Source organism: Physeter macrocephalus, chromosome 12, assembly GCF_002837175.3.
Source record: "Physeter macrocephalus isolate SW-GA chromosome 12, ASM283717v5, whole genome shotgun sequence".
Taxonomy (NCBI): domain Eukaryota; kingdom Metazoa; phylum Chordata; class Mammalia; order Artiodactyla; family Physeteridae; genus Physeter; species Physeter macrocephalus.
The window spans coordinates 37195944-37209400 of record NC_041225.1 but is presented as its reverse complement, the minus strand read 5'-3'; the positions used below and the strand labels follow the sequence as shown (position 1 = coordinate 37209400).

At 39.8% G+C, this 13457-nt stretch overlaps 1 protein-coding gene across 5 annotated transcripts in view; it reads left to right on the top strand.

Moving 5' to 3' along the window:
- CYRIA (CYFIP related Rac1 interactor A) overlaps positions 1-13457 on the top strand; it is a 105258-nt gene that overhangs the window by 80919 nt on the left and 10882 nt on the right. For 3 of the 5 annotated variants that reach the window (XM_024118751.3, XM_055089054.1, XM_024118752.3), the window contains exons 4-5: positions 11712-11833; positions 13082-13187. In XM_024118751.3, coding sequence (XP_023974519.1) covers positions 11712-11833; positions 13082-13187 — 228 coding nt within the window. The remainder of the gene's footprint in view (positions 1-11711; positions 11834-13081; positions 13188-13457) is intronic. The other 2 variants (XM_028496706.2, XM_055089055.1) reach the window with 2 other exon arrangements.

Below are 13457 nucleotides of genomic sequence, written 5' to 3'. Positions count from 1 at the left end.
AGGCCCAGCGGCCATGGCTCACGGGCCCAGCCGCTCCGCGGCACGCGGGATCCTCCCAGACCGGGGCGCGAACCCGGTTCCCCTGCATCGGCAGGCGGACGCGCAACCACTGCGCCACCAGGGAAGCCCTCTTTTCATACATTTTTAAAAACAACCCAAAGAATATCTTTTTAATATGCCCAGGCTTTTCCTTGATTTTAGAAGCAATCAGTTATTGTAGGCCTAACATAAATCATCAGCATGTATTTTCCTAGTAATTTTCAAGATTTTTTATGTCATATTCCAAAGAAAAATAGTATACATAGTAATTGACACAGATTAATATAGAACAGATATCACTAGACGTGAAAGAAAAAGTGATATATTCAAGAAATGAGGCTTACAGATTTTGTATTTTTGAGTCATCTCTATCTGTTCTTTTATATTATTTGATGATACAAAACTGTTTCAGGAGTTTAAGATATAACTTTCATTTGAAAGTTTATTTTTCTTTTATCAAAAACTTTAAATTTTTTCCTAAGGCAAAATGGCTTATGAATCATGACTAAATACATACAGAGATTCTTTCTTATCTTGTTTATTTTTTGATTGAATATATTTATATATGAATGACACATTCATGTTTAATCAACTAGGCTCACATTTCTACACTCACTCTTGTGTTCTCCTCCTTTTCAATTGCAGTTCCACAATGCTAAGCATAGTTAAATGTCCTTTGTCCAGTAGTCTTTCTGTTACAAACTTTATAATCTGCTTTAAACTGTAATATTTCAAGTATTTTATTTATCTTAAAAATAAGTTGGAACTTCCTTACATATACATTAAAGCTTCTAACAGAGATTTTCTAAGTAAATGCTAGAAGACCCTTCTAAGATACAGCAAACCAAATGATGAAAGCTCCTTGGATGTATCTTTTAAAAATCTTTGGTATGTCTAAAATACCTACCTGAAAAGGAAAAGTGTTCCCAAAGCTCTTGCATTCTGAAAAAGATTTTTACTGTAGATTATATTCAACGAAAGAGATCTCACTTCTGATTTAACTTGGTTTGCTGTTGTTCTTGATATTTGACTGGGTTTGGCTGGATTTGATTGGGTGTGGTTGGCTTTGCTTGGGCTTGGTTGGGTTTAGTTGGATTTGGTTGGTTTTGGCTGGGTTTGGTTGGGTTTGGTAAGAGGTGCAGCTGGGAACTCAAGAGCCAGATTGATTTGATACTTCAGAAAGAATGGGCTTTTTTTACTTGTGTGACTTTTGCTACTCCTCTGTAATATACATATCTTTGTTGTTGTTGTTACAGGAAGATTTATTAATAACTTTAAAGAATTGTTACAAAATAAATTACCTATTATTCCAACACCCTAATTTTACTACTTGCATTTTTAATTGAGCCCTTCCACTTCTTGTCATGTGCACTTTACCCTGTTTCATTCAGCATGCACAGAGGCCCAAATGGTGGTAAAACACCCCATTCACTCACAACTTCAGGGACATATAAACACCTAGGGGAGTTACATGCCTGTTCTTTTTTGGAAGCTCTAAAGTCCACATGCATGTGTGCCTGCTTCTCACAACGACTACCAGAGTGACCCCATTTGCCTATTTCGCTGTTCTTGAATTTTGGCTTTCCATGCTTCCACATAGAATAGGGTTGAGTCCTTTGTCAAGTCTAATATCAAAATCCTTTAAAGTGATAAAAGTAAATCTACAGGAATTTAAAGCAGTAGTTTTCAGCTGATGTTCTCTGGAGCAGCAGTGTTCTGAGGCGACATCTCAGGGGATCCCTTCCCCACCACCATAGCAAAGGGGCCTCACTTCCTCTCTGCTACAACCCAAGGACTCTGATCTGCTCAGTCTTATACTTTGGCCATTTTCTTAATATGTTATTTACGGTAAGGTCATGGTGGCTGAAGAGAACATTTAAATATCTTGAATTTTGATAACAGCTTATGGTACCAAAATTCCATTTGTAGATATACTATAATTTCTCCAAGAGGGGGAAGTGTGGAATGGATTTCCATGTCTGGTGGCTCACTACTAGGACTAGAAGTATAGTATTTAAGGAAAATATAAAACTATAAATTTATAGAAATATATAAAATCGTGTTTATTTCCCTCCTCAATACCAAGAAGAGTAACATTATTTCACTGAGACTGAGAAGGTAAATCACTGGGCTGAAGTCACACAGGGAATGATTGGGGAACTGAGATGGGAACACAGATGTCTTTGGCTTTCTTCCTCCCTCTGCTTTGATTCCCTTAAGTGCTCATCACAGACAGCTTCCAGGAAGTGCTACAGCCATCATTCTGTTCCTGATTAGAGAGGGAAGTCTTAATCATCTACAAACTATGATGTCTCATGAAAAAAAAAATTGGTTTCTTGATCCTGCAAATCATATTTCCTAAAGTTGGCTTTCAAGAAAAAAGGATGATGGACTGGAAGGGTGGGGAAGATGGGCTGTGATCATGATTTTTCCTTGAGTATATAGAGTTCAGGTCAATACGGTAACAGTACATTGAGAATGGTTATGAGCCTTCATGTAAGCCAGGGTGCCATCAGGGAGACAGAGCTAAATAAGAGCAGCCTTTGCCTAATGAAGCCCCAGGCAGGTGTGGAGGACAATACAGGCACACAGTTCAAGACAAAGTAAAATAAGGGGCTTAGGAGAGGCACGGTGTGGCCTGGGAGTAGAGGGAGAAAGCATACATCAAGTTTCAGGAAATGGATGACTACAGAAGGAATTGGAGAAGTCTTCTTGCAAAGGTGGCATTTGGAATGGACTTAAAACAATGAGTGTTTTTTCGACAGATCTAGAAGACTTTTCCAAAGAGAATAGTTGAAATCCCTGAGGGAAAACTAGAGCAGGCAAGAGCTTGAGGGGATGGGAACTTCAGGTGTGCTTATACTTAAAGGGAGGTTGAGTAGTTAGAGGATCCAGGAGAGAAAGGCCACACTGAGGAGGAACCTCATCTTACTCAGTTGAGATTCCTATGGCAGGGCTTGGGCCCCACCCAGTTTGGCAACCCAGCACTCAGCCTGCATTGAGCCTGGACTATTGGACAATGAATGAGCCTGAGTAACAGATGCTGGCCATGTGAAGAAACAGAATAGAACAGGCTAGATCAGGCAGCCAGGAGACACAGACATTCAAGTAGGAGGGAGTGTAAATGGATTCAAATGCTAAGAGTGGTCAAGAAGGATAAAGCTTGAAAAGGGGATGACAGATTGGGCAGTTAACTGCCCAACAGATTCGGGATTTATTACTTTGAGTGCAGAGGCTGGATTACAAAAGAGTTAAGGAGTAAGAAGTAGAAGGAGGAAGGAAGGCTGAACAGTATACGGCAACAGCTCAAAGGCATTTGGCACCTCTACTTTGAGTGTTGAATATTCTTTTTGAAGTCACTGATGGAATATAATTGAACCGGGTCAAATAGATATAGTTAGGTTGGGTCAAAATATAATACAAAATTAGACACATCTGTCCTTAGGTTTTCCAGCTGTGTAGATCTGATTTAAATTTTTTGACCTTCGCAGCGGGTTTTACAGTTTATGGTCACATTTCTACACAATCTCTTAACATGTTTTTATTGTTGTTTTTTCATCCCACTACTTTTTTCTTTCCATGAACAGAAGTTTTACATTTTGATGAAGTGTTATTTTATCATTTTTTTCCTTTTTTACTAAGTTCATGCTGTATCCTCTTTAAGAAATCATGCCTATTCCACGGTCATAAAGATATCCTACTACATTTCCTTATGAAAGTTTTAGAATTTTAAGCTTCACATTTAGGTCAATGATCAATCCTGAACTAATTTTTGTATATGTTATGAGAGAGGTGTTGGGTTTATTTTTTTTTCATGTGATATAAAATTATTCTAGCACAGGGAGATTGCTTTAATGCCCTTATCGTAATTTAGTTAACTATGATATGTATCGGGCTACTTCTGGACCTTTTATTCTCTCTCATTGCTTTATTGATCCCTTTCACCAATTAATACCAAAACGTTAACATCTAATAAGTCTTAAAGTCAGGAAGAGTAAGTCCTTCAACTTTGTTCTTTCTCAAGATGTTTTGAGTATTCTAGCTCCTTTACTTTTCTAAACAATTTTATTTATCTTTTATAAGCCTTTAATGTCTACAGAAAATCTTGCTGGGATATTGATTATAATTACATAAAATCTAGGGATCAATTTGAAGAGAATTGACATCTAGGTAGTATTGATTCTTCCCACCTATGAATATGGTCTATCTTTTCATTTGTTTAGATATTCTTTAATTTCATTCAGCAGTGTTTTGTAGTTTTTAGAGGTCCCACATATCTTTTGTTAAATATACCTTTAAGCATGCCATATTTTGACCATAACAGCTTTCTTATGCTTAGTGTTTGCAATGGTATATATTTCCCTAGTCTGTCTGCCTTTATCTTTATAGCGTGTTTCTCATAAACAACACATAGTTGGTCCGATTTTTTTCATCCAAGCTGATAATGTTTACCTTTTTATTGGCATGTTTAGCCCATTTACATCTAATTACTGTATGTACATTTAATTACTGTTTGTATTTGAGTGTATCTTGGTGTTGTTTCCGTTTGTTCCATTTGTTTCTCAATGTTTTCCTGCCTTTCGATTAAATCAAATAATTTTTAGTATTCTCTTTTGTCTTTTATGTTGACTTTTTAGTTATGCTTCTTGGTGCTTACTTTAGAGATTATTAGATACATCTTTAACTTATTGCCATCTGTCTTCAAAATGTATTCTTTACTTCATGCAGAATTTAAGAAACTTATCACAGTACACATCCAATCACCACCCTTCCACCCTTTGTGCTCTTGCTATATGTTTTGCTTCTATGTACACATGTTATAAACTCCTCATTACAATATCTTTTTTGAACTTTAAACTTGCAATAGTCTCTTAAACGTGTATGTGTTTGTATTTGTAATCTTAATAGATCTTTTATATTTTCTCACACATTTTCTTATTCCAGTGTTCTCCATTCCTTCTGACATAACTAGGTCTCTTTGGTGTTTTTTCACTTCCCCGTGGAAAGGATTTGGATGGCATCTTGTGCATATATCATACGTGACTTATTCAGTATCTGGCATAGACCTGGGCATGAAGTATCAGCTTAGGAATTTTGATTTCTTCACTGATGCTAATTCAGTAACTATCTGCAGAGCATCTCCTGCATCCTAGCATTAGGAAGGACCAGCAGAAGTGGGGGTGGTGTCTTAGTGGAGCAGAGAGGCATGGGGGGAAAGACATAGAGCACATAAATACAGGAACACTAGAAGAACATGAACTTTTTTCAAGGAGTATATAACTTTATTGGGGAGATCAGATGCTAACACATTGAAGAGACAGTAGGGCAGGTAGCAGAGAAGTCTGTAATAGGTAGAACAGAGAGCGAGTGATGGGTTGGCCAAAAGAAGTACAGGTTCTAGGCTGGGCCGAAGATGTGTTTCTTAGAATATAGCAACTGAAAAATGATTTTCTTATAAGAAAAACCAAACTTTATGAGCATAATAGGAATGCCAAAAACAATAATGGTGGTTGATGGGGAAGGAGGTGGGGTTAAGAGGGAAATTCTAAAGCTTCCAAACCACTGTCCTCTCAGAAAGGCTCTGAATATTTTGACCTGTTAGGACTACAGTCTCCTGGTCTTTAAAGCAAGGGAGGGGGCGCTGTCAGAGTAGGAGATCATCTGGGCTTTCTTTGTTGACTCGGGCCACTTCCTGCCGCTACTGATCTCTTCTTTCATCTCTCCCTCTCTGGTGCCCTCACATCTGCTGAGGTCGTTCACAGGAGGCTAGATAATCTTAGAAGAGTAAAGGAGGAAAATAAAGAATGTTTTTGGTCACTTTACAAATGAAACAACACAAACAAAAAGCAAAAGAACAGAACAGACCTGGGGAGGAATTTGTTTATGCCATCGTAGGGATTCATTCACAAAGATTCTTTCAGTTTCTAGCACTTTTGCTTTTTAAGCGCTTTTCATCTGTCAACGTCCTCATTATGATCCTACAGGTCATAGACCCCACAGGAACATACAGGGAGGAGACGGGGCTCTTGTTAGCTTCCCTCCCTTTACCAAGAATTAATATGAGACCCAGAGAGATTAATAGGCTTTCCCTGAGGTCTCATGTTTAGTGAGTGGTAAAACTGATGGTAGGATCTGGGTCTCCAAAACTACATCCTTGGAACTCCCTCTTCCCCCATGACATCACAGGGATCTAACAGCATGTGGATGAAATAAACAAGCCTTCGAGTATCTTAACCCTCCCTGTTCTTTGCAGTCCCTCATCTGATTGTTCCTTGGGAAAGGGCTCTGGCATATGATGACTAATGCTCCTGTACCAATAAATATGTCAACCAGTCACACTTACTTACATCTTCCAATGGACCTTCATAATTTTACGTTGTTTCTGTAAGCAGTTAGTATTGTGCTATAAATCTTTTCCATTTTACATCCCCCAATTTTAATATTAGATAGTTATGTTTCTTAGTTTATCCTGAAAGGGCGAGGTGTGGAGAAGTGAGGAAGTGGGTGGGGAAGAAGAGCCATAGATTTAATTTATGGCTTTTTGGCAAATTCTTTCTGCTGTACCTTTCTTCTGTGTTTATACAACAACCAGTGGGGTACAGAGATAGGGATGTATCCTATTGATGAAATGCCAGGGCTTCCTTCGAAGCCAAAGACATCTCCAAATAAATTGTGTCTTCTTCTCACATTATCTTTGGTTAATTTGTTTGATTCTCTGTCAGCTTTTCCACACAGTACTGAATAGGTTGTTAGGAAAAGGTGTGTGGGTTCCCGGTGCTTGTAGAGACAGGGCTCGCCCTTGGCTGATTTACAGAGATAAGAACCCTTTGATTTGACAGCCCTGCTCTGGGTTGAACCCTGCTGCCTTGCCCTGGGGTATGTTCACCAAAGATGTTCGTTCCTGACAAACAAAGCCCATGGCCACCTTCCTCTCCATCAGCACAGTGGAATGCCAAGCATTCTGCTTTCAGTAAATGTCACAATCTTCCACTGCGAAACCTCTACCTGACCCTGGTGACTCCAGAATGCTGACAGTGAATATCCACTGTCACAGCAAATCGAGCCAAAGGAGGATAAATAGATCCCCTGTAAACGGAATGAATACTGTTTAACTTTCTTAATTGACAAGATGGTACTTTTCCATTAAAAATTCTAGGCACTTGGAATTCAGCAAGTTCTTGACAGTAAATATATGTGTTCAAGGTCTCAGTGCACATGATACATTTTCATACTTTCTACAATAGCAAGTCCGGAACAGGGGGTTTAAATCATCACCCGGGGAAAAGCCTGGATAGGCTTGTTCCAGGGCTCCTAGAAGTGTTGGTTTCTGAAATTGCCTGTGTAAATCACAGGAGTTTTTAACAGCTTCATCGTTAGACAGGAACAGCCCAGCTTTCTGTAACCATCCTCCTTAATTTTGATGCAATAACTGGTGATGATTAGAAATTTAGAACGTGATTCTTAGAAAAAATATCACCAAATAATTCACTGACTGCAACTAGAAATAACGACCCACTTCCATCATTAATATTATTGGTGTGCATTTGTGTGTGCGTGTGTGTATACCTTTGACTAAAGGTCAATCTTTGTGTTAAAAATAGAAAAACAAAACCCATAACTCAGAGTTCCTGTTCACTCAGCAAATGCTTTAAGAGGTTGCTGACAGGTTAAATATAGTAACCTTTTCAATCACTAATTCTTCAAGGTCTTTTTCAAGATGTCTCTCCTTGACATCCGAAGACACAGTACATTTTAAAAACATGGTAACCAACTGAATCTGAATCTGGAGAATGCCAAAAGTATAGACCCCAAAGCCTCTCAAAGGGCTACTCCAAAATGATAACAGCCTTAGAATTGGGAGAATAAACATTAAATGCAGTTTTTCACTCATCAAATATTCTATTAATATGTTAACCACACTGAGGAAACCGTTGACGCTGTAGATAAATGATGGAAGATTTAAAAACACAATGTTAATGAAGATGTGAATAGCCAATCTGATTGTAGGTGAATGCATATTATCTTCATGGTAATAGAGAGACATGCAACGCTGTTGAAGAGAGAGACAAGACAGAAGAGAGGATCTAGAAGTAATAGGATCTTCATTTCTTTTGCTGCTTCCCACAGCCCACGTTCTCTGTCACCTGGTCAATTTCCTCATTTATTCATTGAGTCATGACATGTTTAGTGAGTGTCTCCAATGGGTAGGGCATATGGGAGCACTAAGGGCAAGAATACAGACCCTGTCTCCAGAGATCTCAGAATTCAAAGACAAGCAGAAAAACCATCACAGAACAATGTGAGAAACTTATTTAAATCATATGTTTCAACTATTCAGCACATTTTTCTACCGGCATCTACTGCGTGCCAGGCACTGTGTTGGGTCCTGGAGATACAATATCAAATGAAACAAATAAGGCCTGAGTCTTACAGGCTAAAAGATCAGATTCTCACTAATTAGTCCTCAGTGTCTGATCATTTAGCTGGGGGATCAAAGTGGGATGAATCATGAACTTAGGGATTTGGGCCAATACCAAATGTCACTTAGGGTTACACAGTCCTTTTCCCATTTGAAAAAAGAAGAAGACATACGGATCAGAGCTTCTTCCAGTTGGTACTCTCTACCTCAGGAGTTGATGCCACTTGTGATTTGAGTCCCCTGAGACTCTTACAGCTGCCTGGCCCAGAAGACAGGGACTGTGGTGCTGGCACCAAGGGCTTAATTATTAGCTGGAAGAAAAGGTGACTTCAGTTCCACGACAGAGGAGAGAGGAAAAAACTAGGGCTTGCAATATAAGCCTAACAGATTATGGAAGAAAATGAGCCAACGCATTTCTAAGTCAGAATCATTCCCAAAGAAGGAATGATGGCTTGGATTTCTCCCACCCCTCCCCTCCCCATCCCTGTCGAACGGGGCCACATGAGAAACATTTCCAATAGGACACTAGAATATCTGCCAAAAGAAATGTTTTCCCAGAGAGGGAGGCTGGGGACTGAGGGTCCTGTTTCACAGATCACTCTGGCTAGCAGGAGGGAGTTACTGCAGGCCGGAAGTGATTCACCATAGCCCCCAACTCCGCCACCTCTGGGAGAGAAGTGGTGTCATCCTCCATGTCACTCATCCAGCAATTTGTGGTCACATCAACGTCAGTGTGAATTTGTATTAGAAAGTGTCACTTCGCCTGGGACGGAGAGATGCTTGCCTATCTGTGGCCAGTACCACTTTTAGGCCACTCTGCTGGAAACTGTCTTACTTTTGAAGCACTCAAGAAAGGCCTCTGTTTTTAAAAACTGAGTTTGAAATCTTTCTCCTTTGGTGTTTCAGTAACCATCAAAAGAATGGGGGCTTTTTGTTTTTGTTTTTCCAATGCTCCTCTTCTAGATCACTTAGCTTTAATTCTGTTTTGTTTAAAACTTATCAAGTGGTGACTTGCTAAGATGGAGTCATGTGACAGCCAAGATTAGGAGCCTTTTCTGTTCTCCAAGTGCCTTCCTGTCCCATACTTCTTTGTATTTATATTCAAATAGACTTACCTCTCAGAATCTTGGTCCCAGACTCTCTTTTTCTTTTCCTTCTCAAATATAAATCTCCATAGGAAATTGTCTTTGTGTTTAGCTTGTGAGTTTTCGATACATTCATCCAAAGGGGAAAGGATTTGAGTCAAGAGTATTTGATTTTTTTGTTCTCTAGGATCTTTGCATTTTTGTCATATGTTTTCTTCCCTGACTTTCTTCTTACTTGGAAGTTGCCAGCCTTACCCTGGAATTCTGTTAATTGAAACGTGTTCCTCAGTTACAGGCTTTCTAGCTTGTGCGTTTTAGGTTTCTGTTTAAGATGCCGTATTGCTTTGGGAAAAGTTTGGGAAAACGGGAAAAGATGAAATATACAGTGTATCGTGACAAACGTTTTACCTGAGACAACTTACCAAGTGTTTGGGGGAAGCAGGAGAAGGGTAGCGAAGGATGAAGGAGGAACATGTTTCTTTCCTCTGCTTCCCAGGCTGGATTCAAGAATGTAACCTGGCGGGTCCCTTTCCTCTTTCAAGTCCAGCCATTCTTTGGCCACCTGCCAAGCCTTCCTCCTGCTCTTCATGGATGCCCTCCCTTGGGGCTTCCAGCCAGCCAGCTCCAGTCCCAGCCCTTACATGGAGCACTTTCCGCTTCTCCCAGACCACACTCATCTCCCCCTTCTCTGCACCCTGGTGCACGTGTACCTTAGTCCCTCCTCATCCACTAGTTGAAATCCGTCTCATTTGTAGAAGGAACAGGTTGCAGGGTTTCTGAGTAATCTCTGAGGGCCTATGATTTCTCTTCTTTTAAAGAGAATTACTATACACTGGTGAATTTCACCCTTCATTTCCCAGGTAACTCCACCAATTTCTTAGGCCTTTAGCAGGATCTGAGAAATAAAATGATCTAAAAATCTCCATGGGCATCACTTCTCGGAGGTCTGGCCTTGCATTAGTATAGGTCCAGCAGATGGTGACTGAAGCAGGAACAACCACATCCGGCCCACTTCTACTCTGATACTCAGCCTTTCTGAAGACCCAGTTGGCATGGTCAATGCCTCACTTCAAAATCACCTATTTTGTGAATTCTGTTTTTTCAAACCACCCACCAAGATGAGTCAAAACTGGGATTTGATCTGGATAATGTTAGACCAGGTATGACTCCATCCCACCTTTCATTAGTGAGGTCCGCTGGGAGAATTCAGAGCCTTAGGACTTGGATTTTTGAAAACAGATTTTTAGGAGATGACATCTATCCCCTTTCTCTGTTAGCAGTGCCTTCGTTTTAGATGGAGATTAATTTCCTAACTAGCCTGGGCAAGAAACCTATTTTATAGGCATTGTGAGATAAATAAAACCCAATCTTTACCACCATTCAACTTCCACCCCCTAGCCCCCCACAAAATACTCCTGCAGACAAGAGCAAACATTGGCTCCAGGAATGTAAACAAGTAGGAATTCACTGCGGGGCTAAGGGGATGTTTCTGTGGCTGTTTGAATACGTTCTTCATTATTTAAGCTTAAATGTGTTACTTATTTTTGTGGATAAATTTCATGGTTAATACCAAAGATGAACAGTACAGGAGCCTTTAAAATGAACTCCTGGCACTTCTTGAGTTCATGTTCAAAGAGAAACCCCAAGGCTTTCTACAAACCATTGTGTTCCGGAAAGATACATCTCTGTCGTGGCTCTGAAGGATTCACTATCTAATATTTTAAGCTTTTGTAGTATGGAAATATAAGGGAGACTATTTCCCTATCTATACTCAGATTCACAGACTTTGAATCATAACAGAAATATTCAAAAGCTTCTATTCAAAGTGGATCCCAAAAGATAATGTTTATTCTTCCTATCACCCACCGTACCACTTGGCACGTAGTAGGTATGCAAAAGATGCGACCTATACAAATAAAGGAGTGCCTGCAATGATTCCAACACGCTTTGCTTAATGTGTGTGAAATACTGATGACTATTTTGAACTGAGTAATGGGCAGAATTTCTGTCAGTTTTCCTTTCTCAGCACCTTGTTATGTTAAAGAGTAAATACTAAGCCTGCAGGAGTTAAAATAGGATTGTCTAGCAGGTAGAACTGAATGCCGAGCCACTTCTCAGGCTGTTTATAACAGAAGCCCTCTGTGTCTTTTGGTTTCCCATCTGCTTAGATGCCCAGCCCACAGAAGGAGAGAGGGAAATATGGAACCAGATCAGCGCCGTCCTCCAGGATTCCGAGAGCATCCTCGCAGACCTGCAGGCTTACAAGGGCGCGGGGCCAGAGATCCGAGACGTATGCCCATAATAATACTGAGCTGACAGCACCCTTGGTGGAGAAAGGAAACCCATGCACGCACACACAGAGCAAGATTAAGTAATAGCCCTAGTGTTTCCTAGCGTACTAGGAAGAACAAGGAGCGTAATGTGTCCTTAAAAAATGTATGAATGGTCCTTTTTATTCTAGTACGCTGATCTGAGCACACAGCGCTGTAGACTGTGTAAAGTGTTAGCCATTCTCTTCTCCAACATACATTTGATATTGCAGGACTCACATTTAAACAATAATTTGTCAGGATGTTACTTCACATAAGGGAAACATACGTATGAAATCTACAAACAACAATTGAAATACGAGTCGTAGTCTGGGTTTAGATGAACTTTACAAAAATTTGTAATAATTTTGGCAGGTTCTACTAATATCACAAACAAGAGTCATAAAAGATCTCGTTTTAAGTAGTCTGCTTGTCTGTCATCTTGAAATGACATGTGAGATTTTAAAAATAAATGCAGGGAAAACAAAACAACAAACAAAACAAAAAAAGAAAATTGTCACTGTGGCTTCTGAGACTCCATAATGCCTTCAAGGCAAGAAACTTCACACTCCTTTTGTTTGAAATAATTAGTTTTGTGGAACTATCAGCGCACACACACATACTGCCGCCACCATTTTCTGAAAAAAAAAAAAAAAAAAAAAAACACAAAACATAACAACAACAAAAACACTGCTAGCGTCATAATCCTCAAGCTGCTGAAACCCAGACAAAACAGCATTTCGAAGACACTAACAGCCTATTAAGAGGTTATTTTTCTACTTAGGGGTCACCGTTTAATTTAGGTAATTTAGGTACCATCACAGACTGGCAGGAATGTAATACATAGTATAAAGCAAGGAAAGTATCCACAGAATCTGCACTTCCCAATGAGCACTAGCTCTACTTTAGAAGAATCAAACGGTGTTGGAGGAGGACTGAATTGCTTCCAATTAGACATGCGTTTTTTTTGCATTGAAGAGAAGAGAAACAAGATGATGTAGTGTCTAATTGTCGAGCCTTTTACATTGTGTTCAAGTGCTAAAATCGCCATCCTAACTGGGCATCTTGGACGAAACTCCAATGAACTGATGTCCATGGAGGAAACACACATTAGCAAAGTACAGCAGGAATTGTATCTTTTTAACTCAAATTCTTTCTCAATCTTAAGTCATCTTGATGTGGAGCTTACTGCTTCTTTTTAAACAGACAATTCCATAATGTTTCGGCAGGCCATTCAAAATCCCAATGACATTCAGCTTCAAGAAAAAGCTTGGAACGCAGTGTGTCCTTTGGTCGTGAGGCTAAAGAGATTTTATGAGTTTTCTATCAGGCTAGGTGAGTACGTGTTTACGGTTTTCATGTCTTACGTGTGAAATTCTGTTACGCGTTTGAGGAAGTAGCAGGAAAGGTTCAGGGCGTTGGAAACTACCCCACGTCCGTCGCTGTGCATCGTCACAGGAGACTGCTTGTACCAAAACACCGCCATGTCCATTTCTGTCAATCCACCTCAGAGTTTCTTCCCCTGCATTTTTTATTTATTTATTTATTTATTTATTTATTTTTTGTGCTAGGCGGGCCTCTCACCGTTGTGGCCTCTCCCGTTGC